The sequence below is a fragment of the Saccopteryx leptura genome, chromosome 3, assembly GCF_036850995.1.
Source record: "Saccopteryx leptura isolate mSacLep1 chromosome 3, mSacLep1_pri_phased_curated, whole genome shotgun sequence".
In the NCBI taxonomy this organism is placed as follows: Eukaryota; Metazoa; Chordata; class Mammalia; order Chiroptera; family Emballonuridae; genus Saccopteryx; species Saccopteryx leptura.
In genome coordinates this window covers 15,450,783-15,472,780 of record NC_089505.1, presented here as the reverse complement: position 1 = coordinate 15,472,780, position 21,998 = coordinate 15,450,783, and the positions used below count along the sequence as shown (strand labels likewise).

General features: G+C 45.2%; 1 protein-coding gene across 1 annotated transcript in view; it reads left to right on the top strand.

Annotated features, from left to right (window-relative positions):
• Window positions 1–21,998, top strand: part of MTHFD1L (methylenetetrahydrofolate dehydrogenase (NADP+ dependent) 1 like) — a 186,909-nt gene that overhangs the window by 70,815 nt on the left and 94,096 nt on the right. Inside the window, exons 19-20 of the mRNA XM_066372996.1 lie at window positions 2,869–2,937; window positions 6,781–6,892. Of these exons, the coding sequence (XP_066229093.1) occupies window positions 2,869–2,937; window positions 6,781–6,892 (181 nt within the window). The remainder of the gene's footprint in view (window positions 1–2,868; window positions 2,938–6,780; window positions 6,893–21,998) is intronic.

The following is a 21,998-nucleotide window of genomic DNA, read 5'->3' as shown; positions in this document are numbered from 1 at the left end:
AGCCCTGAGATGCTCAGTGTTGGGAGTGCCTCCTGTCTGTGGGATGAGAAGCTGAAGCCCTGAGATGCTCAGTGTTGGGAGTGCCTCCTGTCTGTGGGATGAGAGGCTGAAGCCCTGAGATGCTCAGTGTTGGGAGTGCCTCCTGTCTGTGGGATGAGAGGCTGAAGCCCTGAGATGCTCAGTGTTGGGAGTGCCTCCTGTCTGTGGGATGAGAGGCTGAAGCCCTGAGATGCTCAGTGTTGGGAGTGCCTCCTGTCTGTGGGATGAGAGGCTGGGAGGCGTCTGTGGGAGACCAGGACGGGTGCTTTTAAGGAGCTCCCTTTTCCCCTCTTCATGCCCACTCTGTGAACAAGCCTTGTTGCACTTCCCCTTCTTGTTTCTTCAAGCAGTAGTAACATCCTGCTGATGACAAAATAATGAGCATAATTGCCATAAAACACTTGTAGGTGGACTGAAAGATCTGCTTTCTGGCAGACCTCTCAAGCTCCCTTAATGAAGGCTTTGAAAAAAGTGCAATGACTGTTACTTCTCCATCACTCTTCACGTCCTGCCTGGTCAGCATCCATTCAGGCGGGGAGAGATGGGCGGGGACACAGTGCTGTGTCACAGTAACCCAGAGGTAGCGCAGCCTGTGGGGATGCCCAACTAGGGGACGGGCAGGTGAGAAATGGATCCTCTTTTGTCAACAACCTCAGTGTCCTTCTTTATAGGAGAAACAAATTTTTTTAATTTATTTTTAATTATGGTTGACATTTAGTGAGTGTTATGTGAGTTTCAGGTGTATAACATAGTGGTACCACATTTATATGCCTTGTGATCAGTACACTAAGTCTAGTGACCATCTGCCACCGTACAGAGTTGTTAGGATATTAATGACTCTATTCCTTATACTATACGTTACATCCTCGTGACTTACTTTGTAACTAGAAGTGTGTACTTTCTGATGCCTTTTCCCTTTTTCTGCCCGACTCCCCTCCCCCCTCCTGTCTGATGGCCATCAGTTTGTTCGCTGTATCTCTGAGCTTGTTTCCGTTTTGTTTCGTTTACTTAATTTGTTTTGTTTTTCAGTCTCCACATGTAACTAGAATCATACGGTATTTTTTTCTCTCTGACTTGTCATACTTACCACGATAGGTCGGTCTGTCCATCCCGTGTAAGTGGCCAGGTTTCATTCTCTTTTTTGTGGCTGAGTAATATTCCATTGTGTACATGTACCACCTCGTCACTATTCACTCAGCTATCATGAACACCTAAGTTGCTTCCATGTTTCGGCTATTCCTAGGAATGCTGCCGTGAACGTAGAGGTGCGCAGCTCTTTTAGAATCAGTGTTTAATTTTTTTTCAGATAAATACCCAGGAGTGGAATTGCTGGGTCACAGGATAGTTCTATTTTTAATTTTTTGAGGCATCTCCATGTTCTCCACAGCGGCTGCACCAGTCACAGCCCCACCATCAGTGCACGAGGCTTCTCTTTTCTCCGCATCCTCGCCAACACGGGTCATTTGTTTCTTTGTTGATAATACCCATTCTGACATGGCAGAAGGGAATAGCGTAGGGTTTTGGTTGGCATTTCCGTAGTGTTTCATGATGGATGCTGAGTATTCTTTCATGTGTCTGTTGGCCATCCCTGTCTTCCTTTGAGAAATATCTGTGCAGGTCCTCCTCTGCTCATTTTGTAACTGGATTATTATTATTTATTTTTTTTTTTTTTTTTGTATTTTTCTGAAGCTGGAAATGGGGAGAGACAGTCAGACAGACTCCCGCATGCGCCCGACCGGGATCCACCCGGCACACCCACCAGGGGCGACGCTCTGCCCACCATGGGGCGATGCTCTGCCCCTCCGGGGCATCACTCTGTCGCGACCAGAGCCATTCTAGCGCCTGGGGCAGAGGCCAAGGAGCCATCCCCAGCGCCCGGGCCATCTTTGCTCCAATGGAGCCTTGGCTGCAGGAGGGGAAGAGAGAGTCAGAGAGGAAGGAGGGGGGGGTGGAGAAGCAGATGGGCGCTTCTCCTATGTGCCCTGGCCGGGAATCGAACCCGGGTCCCCCGCATGCCAGGCCGACGCTCTACCGCTGAGCCAACCGGCCAGGGCCATAACTGGATTATTTTTTGGTTGAGCTGTATGAGTTTTCTACATATTTTGGTTGTTTATTATCTGATATATCATTTGAAAATGTCCTCTCCCATTCAGCAAACTGCCTTTTTATCTTGTTGATGGTTCTTTCCAGTGTGCAGTAGCTTTTATTTATGTAGGTCCATTTGTTTATTTTTTCTTTTGTTGCCCTTACCTGGAGATACATGTTCAAAAAAGTAGTATTAAGAGCTATAAATAGTTGATTACCTATGTATTTTCTTCTAGACGCTTTATGGTTTTAGACCTTACATTTAAGTTTTTAATCCATTTTGAGTTCTTTTTGTATATGGTGTACAAAAGTAATCTGGTTTCATCTTTTTGCATGTATCTATTTAAATTTCCCAACACTATTTATTAAATAGACTGTCTTGACCTGATTGTATGTTCTTGCCTCCTTTGTCCTATGTTAATTGACCATGTACACATGGATTCTTGTCTGAGCTGTCTGTTCTGTTCCATTGATCAATGTGTCTGTTTTTGTGCTGTAACTATGCCATTTTGATTATTGTAGCTTCATAGTATAATTTGAAATTCGGGCACGTGATACCTCCAGCTTTGTTTTTTTTTGTTGTTTTGGTTTTTTTTTGTTTTTCTTCTCAGGATTGTTTTGGCTATTCAGGTCTTTTATGCTTTCATATAAATTTTAGGATTATTTGTTATAGTTCTTTGAAAAATTCCATTGATAGTTTGATAGCGATTAAATAATTGCGGGGTTTTTTCCTCTCTCTTTTAGGGGGTGACAGGTGCTTTGACAGTTTTGATGAAAGATGCAATAAAACCCAATCTGATGCAGACCCTAGAAGTAAGTGATTTTCTTTTTATAGAAACCATTGACAGTTTGCATTAATTAGATTGCTTGTGTGTCCCTATGCAGTATGAGCATTTCCAGCCAATATGAGCCCACGGGAACATCAGGAGAACAGTCCTTGGTCATCCAAAAAAATTAAAAATGTACTTATATGTTCTTTAATGTAATTCATATTGTGGCTAATGAAGTACTAATTGACCAGAGTAGAAACTTGGAAATTCAGTGTCCATTTAATATCTAAATTGTGTAGCCATGCTTACATATATTTTCTTTTGTCTTTTTACTTTCACTTAGTCTCCCATAATAATCAGGTTATGAATGTTTTAATTTTTGTTTTTCCCGAACAAAACACATAGTAAATGCTGAGGAATGTTTTCCGGGAGAGTAAGCTGGGCTCTGCTCTTATGAGAGTGTTTTTCTGTATAACTTTCCTGCTCTTGCCTTCATTGAACCTACATTTCCTCATCGGAGTATCTGTTTCATCTAGGGTTTTTAGTCACTCATCTTGCTCATTTGATGTAGGGATGATCTAATTCCCTCATCCCAGCTGATGAGAACCCAGGGTTTGGGTACAGACAAGGAGGCAGTCTATGGGTCGGGTTGACAGAGAGACAAGTGGGAGGGTGGGCGTCGAGGTCTGGGGAAATAGTGGTATACTGGTAGGTGTTTTAAGAGCCAGTGCTCTGGGGTGGAAATACCTGATTTGTAGCATTTGCCAATTTCTATGGTGTAAATGTTCCCACAACGGCCAATTTCTGGCTCCCTTCCAGATGTCACCGAACAGTGGAGTTGGAAGGAAATGCATTCCATCGGTGGTGCAAACATCTGTTTCTCCTTCATGTTGTGATGGGGACAAAGGGAAGTGGAGGTGACCAGAGGGCAATCCCGTTGGGGGGAGACAAGCAGAATATCCATCCATTTATTCATCTATTCAGCTGATACAAAGCTGAGTTTGAGTGTTAACTCTGCCGTTTACTAACGGTGACCTCGGCAAGCGCTTTAATAATCTCATTCTCCTCATTCTCCCATGTAAAATGGTGAGAGTCACAGTGACTGACCTAACAAGGTTATTATGGAGATTTACTATTTGTTGAGCCTGTGATCGGACAGGCCTCGTCGGGTGCTGGGACATGCAGTAAGCCCCGGAGTCCCTGCCCTCGATGAGCACCCTCGCAGGTGGGCCAGATCACAGGGAAATAAATCAATGCAGAGCCTCTCAACTGGTGGCAAGGATGGAGGAAGAAAAAGAAGAGGGAGGGAGGGGGCAGAGAGCGATGTGGGCGTGTGGTGTGGCGTCTGACAGGTGACACCTGAGCAGAGATCGGAGTGGCCGAGGGTGTCTGGAGGAAGAGCCCTCTAGGGACCGGGTGACAGACATCCAGCGCAGAGGCCCTAAAATATACCAAACTTGTGATAGATAGTTTTATATCTTGGTATTAGCCATGGCACTTTTTTAGACAAAGTATTTAACTGTGTACTGTATCATCTAGCATCAAACATCAGCTGAGTGTGTGAACATAGGTGCCTGGTTGAATGTCTAACAATGATACTATTCGCATCTTTCTGTCCAGACTCCATGCTGGGAGTTTTAACACCAGGGCCTTTAATTTTAAATGAATTTTAAAATGCTGCTGATCTAGTCCTTGGAGCGGTCATATCAGGAATCGTGTTATGTTTATGCTGAGTATGCCACACCCTGTCACCTGTCCCCCCACTGGAGACCAGTGCCTGGTGGGTGTTGGGCAGATGGCCACCACGGTCAGGGTTGTAGTGCCCCTCCCCCCGAGGTGGAGCCTGTGACCTTGTCCTCCCTGCACTAGCTTTCTCAGACAGCGACACGCTGGCACTGGCAGAGCTGGGAGGTGACAGACACTTTGTCTTTAAATAGAAGTGAGGAATCAGACACAGAGAGACGGGTCGATCTAGACACGAGACCTACGTATATCCATAGCCATGAACGTATGTGTTGGGGTTTTACAGTCCCAACTTCATTTCCACATACATTTGTGTGACCTCATCAGGATCCTGGTATTGTCCCTCCTGAGGACTTGGGGGGGAAAAGCAAACAGAGAGCTCACAGCAGCGTGGCTTTAATAAACCCTGTCTTTTTCATCCTGAGAGGCGATTTTTCCTTCACTCCCTTTCTTCCTGCGTTTGTTCAGCCCTCTCAGCTCCGAAGCCTGTTCAGCCGGCAAGCCCCTCGTGGGCCGTGGGAATGTCCCGTGGCTGGCAGCCCCACCTCCCGCACGTCACTCCGTCTCCCGCCGTGTCAGGGCGAGGGCGGCCTCTATTTTCACAGGTGGAGCTGAGGCTTCGTGTGCACAGACCCCGGTGGCCCTGGCCGGGCTCTGAATAAAGCTTGAGCGCTCTTAACGGGTGTGGATAAGTGCTGTGGATAGGACTGCAGCCTGTTCTCCTTGAGGAAGGAAAAGTGTAGAAATGACATTAATTTAAATGTACAGATTTTTGTTCAAAGAATTAAAACATAATGGTTATCAGATTTTTCACATATAACACAATTTACAATGACAAATGCTTAAACAGCATTTTTAAAAATCAGAATAATAGGCTTATCATTGTGAATGTAAAGACTTTATATTTACCTAAGTGTCCTTAGGTCATTGGCCTGCCGTGAATTGAATTGATTTTTATGCTTGCTTTATACTTTTCTTGAACTGGTTAATTTCTTTTTTTTTTTTTCATGAAGTTTACATTTTATTTTATTTTTTTTTTAAATGAATTTTTATTAATGGTAATGGGATGACATTAATAAATCAGGGTACATATATTCAAAGAAAACATGTCTAGGTTATTTTGTCATTAGATTATGTTGCATACCCCTCGCCCAAAGTCAGATTGTCCTTCGCCATCCTCTATCTAGTTCTCTGTGCCCCTCCCCCTCCCCTAACTCTCCCCCTGTCCTCCCTCCCCCTACCCCTGGTAACCACCACACTCTTGTCCATGTCTCTTAGTCTCATTTTTATGTTCCACCAATGTATGGAATCATGTAGTTCTTGTTTTTTTCTGATTTACTTATTTCACTCCTTATAATGTTATCAAGATCCCACCATTTTGCTTTAAATGATCTGATGTCATCATTTCTTATGGCTGAGTAGTATTCCATAGTGTATATGTGCCACATCTTCTTTATCCAGTCTTCTATTGAAGGGCTTTTTGGTTGTTTCCATGTCTTGGCCACTGTGAACAGTGCTGCAATGAACATGGGGCTACATGTGTCTTCACGTATCAATGTTTCTGAGGTTTTGGGGTATATACCCAGTAGAGGGATTGCTGGGTCATAAGGTAGTTCTATTTGCAGTTTTTTGAGGAACCACCATACTTTCCTCCATAATGGTTGTACTACTTTACAGTCCCACCAACAGTGAATGAGGGAACTGGTTAATTTCTTAATGAAAAAAAATATATTTAAATAAGCCTCTTAGATCAGAGTCTTAATTCCATTTTTTTTAAATATATAATGCCAGGTAATGTGAAATAAGGTAAGGAGTTTATTTCATGGTCACTGAAAGCAGCTACCACAGTGGCTTATCAAAATCATTGTGGGAGGTCATTGATTCTTAGTGCATTTCCCCCTTGATGCAGCATGAAATGTGGAATAACACCGTTTTAGAGTGCGTAAGGAACTGGGCCCTTTGAAAAAGTCAGGGTGTTTTCACGTTCTTTGAGAGAATTTGTGCATTGCATTTGCAGTGCCCAGGAAAGCAGAATGGCTTGGGTGAGTCTTTTAAGTACTCGACAGTGTACGCCGCCTTCTGTGCCCCAGCTCGACCTCGCCTTTGTCCTGTGGGATTTTAACTGGTTCTCCTGCTTCCGCAGGGGACGCCCGTGTTTGTGCATGCCGGCCCCTTTGCCAACATTGCCCACGGCAACTCTTCAGTGCTGGCTGATAAAATTGCCCTCAAACTGGTGGGTAAAGAAGGATTTGTAGGTAAGTCATTTCTTTGAAATGTAGTTGTTGCAGAGTATTGAAGAAATCTAAAAGGCTTGGGATAGAGTAATATCCACACTGACGTGAAATATAAGTGTATTCTTTTCGACCCATCTTCCATAGATGGTTTTGGTATCGGAAAAGCCTGTGGTCTGGGCTCTGCCAGTGAAATGATATTTTAGTCGAGCCATAGATTCTGATATCAAATGCGTATGGGTTTGAGTATGAGCTCTGATTGCTTGCTGGCTGAGAGACCTCAACACGTTTTGACGTGTCCTCAGTTTTCTCATCTGTAAAATGGTGAACACAATATTGTACTCAGTTATTGTGAACACTAAATGGGATTACTCATTCGGCATACATTGAGAGCCTGCCGTACGCAAGGCACGTGACTTTGAGGTGGGGATGCAGTGGTGAGCAGAACAGACTCAGCCCCTTCTGGAATGTGCTGTCTAATGGTGTGTATCATTGAACAGGAGGAAGTGCTCGTTCGGTGTCAGCCATTATTAGCAGCAATAGCATTGTTAATAAGTTACAGTGAAATCGGTTTGCTCTTCCTCAAATCCGAGTGTCTCGTGTGGTCTAATGGAGGGAAGGGTCCCAGCCAGTACACTTGGGGATTGTCACTGGTGGGACTTCAAATCTCTGCTGCTGTCAAGCTCCCCTTTGTGGCACCTGTTTCTCTTTGGCTTCTGTTGGACAGTCCAGCCAGAGAGAGGGAGCACCTGCCGTAAAGTTTACCCAGTCAGTCCCAGATACTCCCATGATGTTCAGGCTGTGACAAAACAAAAGACAAACAAGCACTCATAGGGTGACACCTGTAATTTGACATTGAGAGACCACAGTGGCACATTTTCACAGGCTGACAGGTAAGTTCCATTTAGCACACGGCTGCTTGTAATCCACGAGTCTAACGATTGCTTCTTTCACACCAGTGAGCAGCCTTGTGTCCAACTCAGAAGGGAGTTATCTTATCAGAAAGGGTTCTGCTGGACGGAACTTAGCCGGGCACTTCCGTGCTTGGCCATCACCGAGTTCACTCCGGGTTACTGAGACAGCTTCAGGAGCTCCTCAGACACGCAGCCAGGAGCAACTGGGGGTTTATCTAGTTCGTTCCTCAGGGGTCTGTGCTCTGCAGCTCTCATGCACTTTGCTGCTTCGCAACCAAGCCCGCCGTGAGAGGGGCTAGACGTGCTGTCTAAATGGACCTGCCCGGTTGATCACGGCTTAATTGTGGAGCTAATGGACAGGGAGGCTGGGTGAAGGCGGGCGCTGGAAAGCTGGCTGCTTTTGTGAAGTGGTGGTTCTAATGCATTCACCCTGCGAATAAGAGCTTCTAGAAAGAAAAGCTCTCTGTCTTACGCTGAGGGGGTTCTCTCAGCCTCTGGGCCAGTCCTTACTTTGTCACTGCGTAGGTATGGAATATGTGTTATCATGACAAAGCATCTTTAAAGGTATATGCTGATGGGGCATGCAGAACATATCAGCTCACTGTGCAACCTCAGACAAACCACTGTCTTCCAGCCAAGGTCCCTCACTCTCGGCGGAAGCCCTCTGGGTAGCATCCCTTTTATACAATCCTGCCGCTTCCACACCTGGTCTCCAGGCACCATGTATACCGTTGACCTCCGACCCGCCTTCTGTGGGAGTGCGCCTGAGTCCTCACACGGCCCTCTGTTTCATTCAGCCTGTGGACTTGGGTATACGCCCCGGCCCCCCACTGTGTCCCCTGTGGCAGAGACACCACTCAGCTTTCCAGTCGTTCTCCAGCCTCACCCACTAGCTCGAGGACAGGGGGGAAGCTTCACATCCTTCCCACGGGAAGGTGGGAGGTGGGGCTCGTCACGTGACAGTTCCCTTTGAAGAAATCCTCTCCTGGCTTCAAACCTCGACAGTGCTTTAAAACCTCAAGGCGGCTGTTGGACTCAGGGATGCAAAAATCTATTTTCCAACAATTTCTTTGCCAGTGCTGCAGTCTAGCATCATGCTTTGGCATGTGAGCAAGTGACACCATTGGGGGGCTTCAAAAAAAGTGAAAGAGCCCCATTTCAACATCCTTCTACAGAAATTATGTGCAGTGGCATGAGTTTACCTGAAGCCCAAGGTAGAATTCGTGTCTTTCAAAAAGCCATAGTTTAATAGGAGACTGTCTCTCTTAAGATATAAAAAGGTCAAACCCAAAAGAAAAAGATCGATAATTTGGGTTACATTACAAAGATCAATTATATATGATAAAAGATACAAGGTTAAAAAGCAAGTGACAGGTTGGAAGAAATCATTCACAAAGAGGAGAGGCATAAGAACAGCATTCAGAATATATAAACCACCCAAGGGCTACATACAGAGTGATACGAAAAATCAAACAGTCCAATAGGAAATGGGCAAAAGATTTGAAAAGGCCAAGTTCACAGAAAAAAAGCACAATCTGACAGTGTCTGGGTAAAACTTAGAAAAAGCAAATGATCCAGCAGGTTCACTTCTCTGTAATACCCAGGAAGGAAATAACTGAAATAATACTTAGGTCTTTGAAATAATTCACCTTGAAACATATTTATTGAGCTTCTGCGACACGACAGGTAATATATAGGAGCCCGAAATCGAAGATAATTGAGACACGTTCCCCAGCCTGCGGTGGTTTCTAATGGAGTGAAGGACACACCTGTAAACACAGTCTCAAGCTGGTGAGTCCGACGCATGAGGAGATTAAGGACCACGTTGATTGACCAGGAACCTTAAGAGGTGGTGAGCATCTGTCTCTTCGACAGGATTTTCCCCGTACTGCCGGTTTAATCTAGTTTTTTGTTCCATCCCGGCACGCATAAGGAGTTATTTTGTCTACTCTGCAATAATTACTCCAAGATAATGGATTCCAATATTCCATTTAGACTTAAAACCGAATAAAGTTTATTTAATTAGTTGCAGAAATTTGCCAGACTAAGGCAAAACAGTTCACGGGAATCCAGGGAAAGTGCTGTGGTCACTGTGATTTCTGTGTCAACTTCTTTAGTCACAGTTCTCAAGGGAATCCACGCAACTTCATTTGCTACTGTCAGGACCAAGCATTGCTCTGGCCTCAGAGCCCCGTCGTGTGTTATTTTTATGAAAGGAAGAAAAGAAAGAAAGAAAGGAATAACAACAGTTGAGTTCCTACGTTTTTAAAGCTCATCTCATATTTAAACTATTTGTAGGGATTTCAAACTTACACATGAACCTCCGTTTCTAAAATTTATTTTCTGTTCCCTTGATTTGGTTTTGATTCCAGTTTTGAACGAATACCTTGCCTTCTCCCCCATGGAATGCAGCCGACATTTTTATAGCCAGGGGATTCTTAACTGATGATGATCACCAGATACCCCTTCCCATAATTAAATGCATAATTATATGAGAATACGTAGTTGAATAAAAAAAAGGGGGGGAAACTCCACAATTCTCATTCAATCCTCAAAAGGCATTCAGGACTCGGAAAAGATAAAGGCCCAGGGTCTGCATCTCATGGCCTGACGGACGTGGTGAGCTGCTTAGCCTTCCCCTTTATGGTGATCTTTGTGAAGATAATGGTGCCCTTCCATGTCCCATCCACATTTGACACTGAGCACTCCCATCCAAAGTGCATGTCTAGAAGTTACCTAACTGAGGGAGTCTTCTCCTTGCCTTCTGGACAGTCGGACCCAGGCTGGGTTCCCCTGGGTACCTGAGCAGAAACAGATGAGGCAGCAGAAGAGAGAAGTTAGACCCACCCCACCCCACCCTTAAATCACACACCGGGCGTGGCCCCGAACGTCAGGAGTGGGCTTTAGAGATCTGAATGAGTAGCCATGGCCAGTCCAAGGCACACTGAGTAGGATTGGGGAACAAAGCCTCACTGATGTTTTCATTATAAATGTTCCCATTCTCAGAACCGTTCCTGAGCTTGAGACCTAAAGCTAAAGCCATCGGGGGCTCTCTCACTCCATCCATAACCAGTTCTGAGGGGTGGGTGTTACGATCCCCACCTCACAGATGCTGCCACTGAAGCTCGGGTGATGACACGTGTACGTCTGCCATCACTCGGGGCTGCTCTCACCAAACCTGCGCCGATGATCCTTTGGCTCTTCTGCCTGCCCTGATGTTTCTCATCTCTATCTGGTTCCCAGCCACTTCCATATAAAAGTACCTAATTTGTTTCAGATGACCTGTCTACAGCAGATGGTCACAGTTAAAAACTGCACCAAGATAATTACGTTGCGCTGATACATAGTAATGTGTGCCAACAGTTGTGGAATACTGTGGGTTCCTTTTTCCTTTTCCTCTTAGGATGTTACAAGACCTCTTTCCCTGATGTGCTGTTAATAAAGGGCATCTTGTTGAGTCCCCCTCTGAGGACTGTCTCCTCGCTGCTCCCTCCCCCTCTTCCTTTTTGCAAACAGCTTTAAATCTTCCTACTTGGGTTTCAGGACACTGTGCTTGCTGGTGGTTACACCCAGTTACTGACTTGTCCTCTGCTTCCATTTTTATTGCTCTGAAATTTTAAATATCCCTTTATTTTGGTAGAAGAGTGCCAAACTAAACATTCTTATCATTTCGTCCACCCTTTAAAAAAAAAATCTCATGTCAAGTGACCGTGCAGCTTTTGAAGTTTTAATTCTCCGGACCGCGCCCTGTTTACATTATTTAGAAATACTGATCTCAGCCTGCACGTCGTCTTTCTTACACTTCCAATTTTTTTTCTCTCTCTACTGATTATATCCGTGGTTAAGTCAAGGGTGAGAAGTGCAGAATTGTGGGAGACCCTGGCTGAAATGAAGGCTATGCGCTAACCTACAGTAACCACCAGTAGTGTTTCTTTAACCCTCTATCTATAGTGACGAAAACCTAGTAAGAGAACCTAGTAAGAGAAGGTTGTTTCTGTTGTCCCTGGTGTTCTGACTTCTCTTGCGTCACACGGTGCCCAGTCTCACTCTCCGCTCACTGCCCGAGCTGGCCTTTCTGACCTTTCCCTTCCTGCGCTTTGTAGGAAGGTGCAGCCCTCTTTCCTTCTGTCAGCTGATCTTCTGCCCTCCCCACCATTAAAAGGTGAATTTTCTGAGTATACAGTATTCTGGAAGGTACGCAGAACAGTGTAATAAGTGCCCATGTTTCCACCACTCAGCTTTGTGAAAACCGTAACACATGGCTGTGTGCTTTAGTTCTCTTTCAATAAAACATTGGCAACAGAGCTGAGGTCCCCGTGGCTCCCTCCCTGATCCCGTTCCCTTTTCCGCCTCTCTAGAAGCCACCCCCCTGATCTAGGGGGGGGGGGAGGGTTGTCACTTCCGAGCCTCCTCCACAAACGACCTCCAGCAGATGCCAGCCCTGCTCTGCCTGGGACACGGGCATCTCGGCAATGCTGCACAGCGCCCCAGGCAGGAATAAATACCGAAAACTTCCATTCATGAAGTCGTTAGGTCCAGGCAACTCAGTGGATACGTATGTCCTAATGACTGAGCAGCTGTCTGAACGAAGAATGCATATAAACTGAAAGAAGAATAGTGATATTTCAATCTTAATACATAGCCACCTTAACTCCTTAAGGAGACGGGTGTCCCCGTGCGGTACCGAACAGATTCTCTTTTTTTTTTTGTATTTTTCTGAAGCTGGAAACGGGGAGAGACAGTCAGACAGACTCCCGCATGCGCCCGACCGGGATTCACCCAGCACGCCCACCAGGGGCGACGCTCTGTCCACCAGGGGGCGATGCTCTGCCCACCAGGGGGCGATGCTCTGCCCCTCCGGGGCGTCGCTCTGCCGAGACCAGAGCCACTCTAGCGCCTGGGGCAGAGGCCAAGGAGCCATCCCCAGCGCCCGGGCCATCTTTGCTCCAATGGAGCCTCGGCTGCGGGAGGGGAAGAGAGAGTCAGAGAGGAAGGAGAGGGGGAAGGGTGGAGAAGCAGATGGGCGCCTCTCCTGTGTGCCCTGGCCGAGAATCAAACCCGGGACTTCTGCACGCCAGGCCGACGCTCTACCACTGAGCCAACCGGCCAGGGCCCCGAACAGATTCTCAATCCCAGGCTCAGCCAACACTCCGAACCTTGTTTTCTGTTCCACGTTGGTTTTCACACAGCCCTTGCTTTTTGCCATGGCAACCCCCAGAAATCTCACTCCTCTAAGATATGATGACGTCATTGAAAGGCACACGGAGCGATGACGTTGAAACGGCGAACGACTCACACTGGTGGGACTTGCGTGGGCCGCCAGGTGCCACGTCGCGCTGCGTCTCCCTCCAGATTGTGACACAACCCCTGGCCCCTCTGAGCGCTGCGTACCTCGTGGCATCTCAGCACAGAAATCTGGGGGCCACAGGATAGGCGGCATGATTTCCTAGTATTTTATGTTCTAACATTTTATACATTAATAAATGCTACTCTCAGCATTGTGCTCTATCTAGCAGGGTCTGCAAACTTTTTCTGTCAAGGGCAAGACAATAAATATCTCCAGCTCTGTGAGTCATAGCGTCTCTGTGCAAGAATTCCACTGCAGGGGCCCAGATAAGGCGCAGATCACACAGGCACGACCGAGGGAGGCTGTGCTCCGAAGAGATTCAGTTGTGGGCTCTGACGCTGAATTGCATGTCGTTTTCCCATGCGATGTGATGATGTTCTTCTTCTGACTTGTTTTTAAACATTAAAAACATTTTTGAAGGAAGGAAAAATGGGAACCTACAGCCCTTTGTCTGCCAACGGCTGCTCCGTAAATTTCTGTTCTCGTTCGGTGTTACCTGTTTGCACTTGCCCGAGCCGCCGTGACCAGAGGAGCCCCCTTCTCACCGCCAGCGTCCTCGTCCTTAGCTGCATGTCACACACGTGTTTTCTGCATTGTTCATCAAAGGGCATTTAGAGTCCTCGGACTTCTGGCCATACAAATAAAGCTACAGGGAACATTCTGGTTCATGCCTCTGAGAATACGTACAAAACGTGTTCTAGGGTCTGCACCGAGGAGTGGGGGGGGGGGGGTGAGGGTTGTAAGTATGCTCTGAATCAATAGATAAAGCCAAATTGTTCTTCCAAGTACCAATTTCTACTAACCCCCAATTATTTATGAGATTTTGGTTTCTCCCCATTCTTCCCCACATTTGTATTATTAGATTTTCAAAGCCTTGCCAATCTGAGGGGAGTGAAATGGAATTTCATTATAGCTGTGAATGCAAACATATGTAAGGACATCTCAGAGCATTTGCGAATTGCCTATTTTCTTTCGGGCCGTTTTATTTTCTGACGAATTTTATAGCTGTTTTTTTTTATATATATTCTGAGTAGGAAGACTTTGCCACCGCGTGTTACAGATATCTTCTTCCCTGTGTGACTTATCTTTTAAATGTGTCCATTGTACCTTTTCTCTTTCCAACATTTTTCCCCCATGATTCCTGCTTTTGGGGTCATAAAGATTAATCTATATTAGCTTGTAAAATGTTGGCTCTTACATTTAGGTCTTTAATCACCTCGGAACTTATGTGTGTTTTTGGTGACTCTTTTTCTTAATTCGTACAATTTGTGCTATCTTCCTTCCTGGGAGATTCTTTCAGAGGTGGCTGTCAACCCCAGCCCTAAAAGGTGGGGGGATGGCCAGAAGCTTCAGAGATCTAAATCATTCGGGAACTCTGCTCGCCTCCTCCTGGGCCCCAGAGTGTTCAAAGCCAGCGCAGGCGGCTGTCAGCTGTTTCCGGCTGAGACCTGCCTCCGGAACTGCTTTTAAATCCATTCACCCTGGGGATGGGTGGGTCACCCTCCACTCTGCCTCCCCAAGAAAGAGAGGCCTAAAGCATGGTTCCTCCAGCTCTGCTTATCACCTGCAGAGATTAGGGACCTTCCAGAAGGAGTTCCAAGCGTCACCTCTCCCTGACTCTTCATCTGTCGATGCTTAGCATTACCTACCAGGGGTACCTGGTCTTTCTGGAGAAATGAAAATCTCTCCTCTTCCTGCCCATATTGATCAATTCTGAACATGTCGTAAAAGTGCCCTTTGAAAAAAAAAGGGTTTAAGTGCGGGCTCATCAGCTTAAGTGTAGGCTCACCAGCTTGAGCGCAGGGTCACTGGCTTGAGTGTGGGATCATAGACATGACCCTATGGTCACTGGCTTGAGCCCAAGGTTGCTGGCTTGAGCAAGAGGTCACTTACTCTGCTGGAGCCCACCAGCCAAGGCACATGTGAGAAAACAATAAAGGAACAAGAAAGAGTTGCAACGAAGAATTGATGCTTCTCATTTCTCTCTCTTCCTGTCTATCCCTATCTGTCCCTCTCTCTCTCTCTCTCTCAGTCAAAAAAGAAAAATGAAAGGGTTTAATTTTATAGTCAAATTCTATATTGTCTATTTACTCTTCTATTTTTATAAGATACTTTGGATAAAATTTCTTTTTGGAATACCAAACATTTTCATTTTATCTATTTGATTCATATGCTGTTGCTAATACATTCATTAAATATGAGTTAATCCAAACATGTTTTTGTGATAAGGAAGAAAGAATCTTTAGAATCAAGATAACGAAGTGAAGGCCTTTATGATCTGGCTCAACACAAAAAGAAATATACGATGGTAGCATATATTTTCTAGAATTGGTTTTCAGAAGAAAAATACAGAACAAATGAATAGTAAGTAACTACAAACTTACTATTAATAAACTCCCTTTTATTGTAGTAAAACAATGAAGAATTTTAATTAGAAGTTTAGCTTTTATTTGTTTTGTTTCTGGGATACATTTGGGATAAGAAATTATTAGAAATCATGGCCCCTCCTTGAGCCCATTTCTCTGCATCCCTACTAGGATGCCTACCATCCTGAATTTTGTACACTGATGATGTTCAGGGTTTTTGGTTATTGCTACCAACTTTCATATGTTCTTTTGTATATATCAAATATTTCATAAACATTTTTAAAAACTTAGGAACTGGTTTTTTTTAATTGAAGGGCATCAGATTTTACAACCTGATCTTTTAAAGCCTCAGTCGAATTAAGTTAAAGTAATACTGAGTTAGACTAATTTTGGAGGGATTCGTTTGGATATCAATATAGTTTATTGCTCATTTCTGCTACAATACATTGAAAATCAGTATAACAGAGATGATTTTCTTCTGAACAGCCATATTAGTTTGCAGGCTCCATGCCCTGGCTGGTTAGCTCAGTAGTAGAGCTTTGGCCTGGTGTGTGGAAGTCCCAGGTTCGATTCCCGGTCACAGTACACAGGAGAAATGACCGTCTGCTTCTCTGCCCCTCCCCCTCCCCTCTCTCTCTCTCTCTCTCTCCTCCTCCTCCTCCTCCTCCTCCTCCTCCTCCTCTCTCTCTCTCTCTCTCCTTCTCCTCCTCCTCCTCTCTCTCTCTCCTCCTCCCACAGCCATGGTTTGATTGGTTCAAGCAAGTTGGTCCCGGGGTCTGAGGATGGTTCCATGGCCTCACCTGAAGCACTAAAATAGCTCCGTTGCTGAGCAACAGAACAGCAGCCCTAGATGGACAGAGCATCTCTCAGCAGGAGGCTTGCCAGGTGGATCCGGGTCAAGGAACATGCGGAATCTGCCTCTCTGCCTCCCCTCCTCTCACTTAATTAAAAAAAAAAAAAAAAGACTGCAGGCTCCAGCCTCCTGGGTTTGAATTGCCCTCTGCCGATGTGCTGGCTGTGATCTTGGGTAGGTTGCTTAACCTCCCCTGATCCTGCTTTCTCTTTACATACCTTAAGGCTTGTTCTGGGGATGAAGTGCAGTGATTTTTTTAAAATTTTTTGAAGTGGGAAGCAGGGTGGCAGAGAGACAGACTCCCGCATGCGCCCAACCAGAATCCACCCAGCAAGCCCAACAGAGGGCGATGCTCTGCCCATCTGGGCTGTTGCTCCACTGTAACTGGAGCCATTCTAGCACCTGAGGTGGAGGCCATGGAGCCATCCTCAGTGGCCGGGCCAACTTTGCTCCAGTGGAGCCTTGGCTGTGGGAGGGGAAGAGAGAGATAGTGAAGAAGGAGAGGAAGAAGGCTGGAGAAGCAGATGGACACTTCTCCTGTGTGCCCTGGCCGGGAATTGAACCCAGGACTTCTACACGCCGAGCCAACATTCTACCACTGTGTCCCTTCTCTTTTAAAGGACATTATCTATAGAAGGGTTCTGAGTACTTCAGTCACCCACCTTTGGGTCAGGGGAATCCTTGTAGAAAGCCTTGTTTTACATGCTTTGCATAGTTACCAGGGAGGAAGCAAGACACTCTGCAACCCAGCAAATCCACAGGCATATGGTGTCCTCCAGGGCACTTCTCTCTCCCTACGCCTCACTCTACCCTGGAATGCAAAAGAGTAGAAGAAACTTAAACATGACAATTGTTGAGAAATACAGAGAGCCTTTGCAGTGGCCTTAAAATAAATAACATATGGTCTTAAAGTCAGCTGGCATATTTAACATCTAAAATGTACGCTCAGTGCCAAAAGGGTTGCTAACCAAAACATTAGGGAATTTGGCTCCTTATTTGGAAAAGATCATCACTGCCAAGGGGAGAAAGGCAAATCTTTTTGTGTTTAAAAAAAAAAAACACAAAAATGGAGTAGCCAAGTCAATTAGTATATGCTACTTTTAACCAAAACTATAGAGTCCATAAGTCCATCTACTGTAGCATCTGATTACACTTTAAATTGATTTGCTCCCATGAAAGTGTTAGTAAATAATGCAGAACTTACTTGGGCAGCTTTTATAAGTGATTTGCTGTGGTTGAATTTACAACTTGTCTTAAGTCAGAATATCATCAAGAGCCCAAGTCAAGGATTTCATTTAAAAAAAGAGAGAGAGAGAAAACTAAACTAAACTAAATTAGTTTGCATTTTAATGTAACCCTTAAATTCCAACCAGTTCTCATGAAATATCCCAAGAGCTAAAGCTGACCTGTATGTGATATGTTCTAATATATTTACCATGCCAAACACATCGTGCAAGAAAACAAACCAAAACAAGCTTTTCATGTAAAAGTCTTCTTCTCTCACTAAAGTATCAGGAAAACCATTTGGAATTTACAAAAATAATGTGGTATTGTGTCTTCTCTAACCTGCCCTTTTCGTTTAATACGTACAGGTTTCTAAGACTTACCCAAGTAGTTGCATCTAGCAGCTGTGACTGTACCGCCATTTATTTATCTGTTCTCTTGTCAACCGATACTTAAGTTGTTTCCAGTTGCTGTGTTATAAGAAATAAATGCTATGATGAGCAACCATTCTTGCTCTTACCTCCTGGTGTGCTTGTGCCAGAGTTTCACGTAGGGAAATTTCAAATATGTTGGTAACAGCCTACATACACATAATGCAAGACAATTTCAGAAATAACTTCCCTTCATTGAAGTCTTACTCTCATCCTCAGAGAAGAATCAGAAAATGTACCAAAGAGAAATTTCAAGTCATTGCTAATAAATTCATACAAAGATCATTGAAATTTTGTTCTAATGCTTTCATACCTCTATGTGGGTTTCTTTATAAAGGGCAGTTACCATATTTCCCCACGTATAAGGCACATCCTTTTTAGAAAAATATGGGTCTAAAAGCTGGGTGCGTCTTATATATTGGCTATAGATATTTTTACTTGCACTTCCTGCTTTTTTCACGCTTGTTTTTGAGCTCATTGTTGAAGACAGTGATTCATCATCAGACACAGATGAGGACAAGCTAATGCATGGGAGTTTTGACAGTGATGAGAAGTTGTATGAGTTTTGTGATGAATAAAACATGAGTTCAATAACTAGTTCAATAACTTTATTTAATACTTTTTTTTTTTTTTTTTCAAATTTCGGGCCCCAAAATTAAGGTGCGTCTTATACACGGGAGTGTCTTATACATGAGGGAATACAGTGTAATCCTATTGAGACGAGTTACTCAGTTTGATCTGGAGCACTTACGTAGAGAGCAATGTTCTGAAAAGAGTCAAACTTAAAACCTTCTCTCCTGTTCCGCTCTCCCCCGACCTCCCCCACCCCCACTGTCCCCTCTGGGGTCTTCACTGTCTTCCCTCTGTCTCCCTGGTGACAGCACTTCCTGCTGCCCTCTCATTCTTCCCTCCTTCTGTTGGGTACTTGTTCTCTCCAAGGCTCTGATGATGGTCACTTCTTACTTTTCCATCTGACAGGGTTTCTTCCCTCCTCCTCCTTGAAGCACTCCCCAGACATCAGCCTGGCCGGCTGGCCTCCGCCTTCGGCCCCCAGGGGCGCTTCCTGCGCTGTCTCTCCTGCTGCAGCGCCATCTTCTCTAGACCTTGCGGTGCCCCAGGGCCCGTCCTCAGATCCGTTCCTCGCCTGCCTGTCTTCCCGCCCCGTACTGTACTGGCCATCTCCACACTCATCCTCTGGCCGGGACCTTTCCTCGACCGCAGGGCTCAGATACCCAGATGCCTCCTCAGATTTAAAATCCCTGAACCATCACTTGGATTCCATTTCCTCAGGTCTCAAACCTGCTTCCCCATCTCAGTGAGTGGCAGTTTCCTCCTCCTTGCCTCCTTTTGTAGCCACACCCCACACCCAGTCCATCAGAATGGATATGACCCAACCACCTTTGTCATGGGCCGCCTCACCTGGTCCCCGTCTCCACCATCTCTGCCTGAGCTTTGTATCAGCCACCCCCAACCCCATCCTGACCACGGGATCTGTTTTTGTCATGCCACCAGAGTAGTCCTTTTGAAGCATCGGTCAGCCCCCGCCCACCTCCCCTCACACCCTGCAGGGTTTGGTCCTGCCTTGCCCTCGGCCTGCCTAGCGCCTGGTTTGGAGACGTTGGTCCAGGCCTCCGTCTGCATCAGGACCTTTGCACCTGCGCTGCTGGCACACTCAGAGCTTTCATAACCACATGGCTGGCTCCCTGCCTCATTCAAGCCTCTGCCTGTGGCGGAGGGGCCTGTGTGCATGCCCGCGGAGAGCACAGGGCCCTCCCTCCCGCACGGGTTTCCTGCGCTGCTGCCTCCGCCGACGCATGTGTGTTCACATGCTGTCTGTTCCTCCTCCTCCCCCTCTTCCCCCTCCTCCTCCCCCTTTTCCTCCCCCTCCCCCTCCCCCTCCTCCTCCTCCCCCTCCTCGTCCCTTCTCCTTCTCCTCCCCCTCTTCCCCCTCCTCCCCCTCCTCCCTCTCCTCCTCCCCCTCTTCATCCCCCTCCTTCCCCTCCTCCCCTCCCCCTCCTCCCCCTCCTCCTCCTCCAGGACATAAATCCACAGCATACTGAGACTCTTGTCCCTTCTGTTCACTGCTGTATCCCCAGCTTCCGAGTAACTATCTAATACACATCTCCCCAATTCAAAGAGCCCATCTAGGAAACTATAATAGTTTCCCCTCAGAAGTACGAGAATTACCAGCTTGGGTTCCAGGGACGCGCCCGGTTCAAATCCTGGCTCTGTTCCGTATCAGCTCTGGGATTCTGAGCGATTTCTGTAGCCCAGTATGTTCTCAGACTTAACACACCCATTTCCTCTTTTTATACAAATACTAAAGTGAAACTCTGGTGCTATAACTTTCTATCCATAATTTCAAAAACACAGTCAAATGTGTTAGTAGTGATATAAAAATATGTTGTGATAACAATTTGTATTTCAGTGTGTATCAGAAGAAATATTGCAACTATACTAGAAGGTATTCTGAGTGGTCAAGTGCTTGCAAATATGTCAGTGCACGGGACAGCCACAAGTGCAGAAGGATTCGTGTGTTGTTGGCAACTCAGAAGGCACAGTGGTGACTGGCATTGGGCGATACAATTTCTGAAAAATTGAACAGCTCTTAGTGAAGTTACTGGGAAAAAAGTGAAAGAAAGAAAGAAAGGTTCATCTTCCCTCGGTGTTCATTCGTGTGTGCATTCCTTGAAAGTCCAGTACATATCGATAGCCTGAAAAAATATTTTTCATTTTATATTAAACCGATTGGGGGAGGGTTCTATCTTTATATCATCATAAACAGGTTTTTCTCCTGCAGGAGTGTCTGGAGGGAGATGTTGCGTGGCAGGGACCCACCTTTGTGGGACTGTCCTACGCACTGCAGGATGCCCAGCACCCGGGGCCACTCACCAAATGCCAGCAGCCCCTCCCAATCACAGAGAGGCCAGATGGACCCTCTCCACAGGGAGCTGACAACCCTTCCACACCCGTGTTCTTCCTGTAAAGCTGGGGGAAATGGCAGGACCTGACACCTAAGGCAACTTTACAGAAACGATGTGTATGAACCGCATGGGGCATTTCTTGGCATGGAAAAGTCTTTGCTGTTACTTTGTCAGTAGTAACAAGAGTGCACTTTCCTTGAGGACCTGCCTGGTGCTGTACAGTGTTTGTATGTGATAATGGCGTTGGGACATAGTTACCAGGAATTTGAACCTATGCACCTGACCTCAGGGACTTTCCTCTTACCATTATGCTTTGCCAATTTCAAAACGTTTGCTTTCATTCCGTATTATCATCTCATAGCACTGTGCATAGCACATAACAGGCACTATATAAATGTTTTTGTGCATGAAAAATTACTACTACACATCAGTTTACTGAATCACTTATCTACTGGTAAACATGTCCAAATTTCCACTTGGCTTTTTATGGTGAATTTGGGCACATTTGCTTAATGGTTTGTTAAAGCAATAATTAAATAAATTTATTAAAAGAATAATTAAATTAAAAAAAGAGTAAAATGTTTTGAACAAAGTTATGAAAGACATTTTGAACTTCTAACCTGACGTTCACCGTTTGCATTTTCAAAATTCAAATTTATTTTCAACAATGTATCTAGCCCATCCCTACTTATGGTTTATATATATATATTCTAAGTAATAATGTGCTCACAATGTAGTTCTGCTTACCATCATAAAATGTGGAATTAAACAGGACCCTTGTCAAAACATTGTCTTGCAGAGATTAGTGCTATGAAAGTTAACATAAAATGACTTTAAAATGTGATCCAGAGGTTCAACTTGAGTCTTAAAATTCATAAATGACATAGGCTTTTTGAGAAGTTTTTTTTTTTAAATATCCATTGCATGAGGGTGGAGGGATGCATTCAGGGCAACACTAGAATCTATGTAAACACAATAAATTAAAATCAATAATAAAAAAAAGAAAAAAAATATCCATTGCACAATGACTTTTACATTTACATTTACATTTAAAAGTACATTTGAAAATTA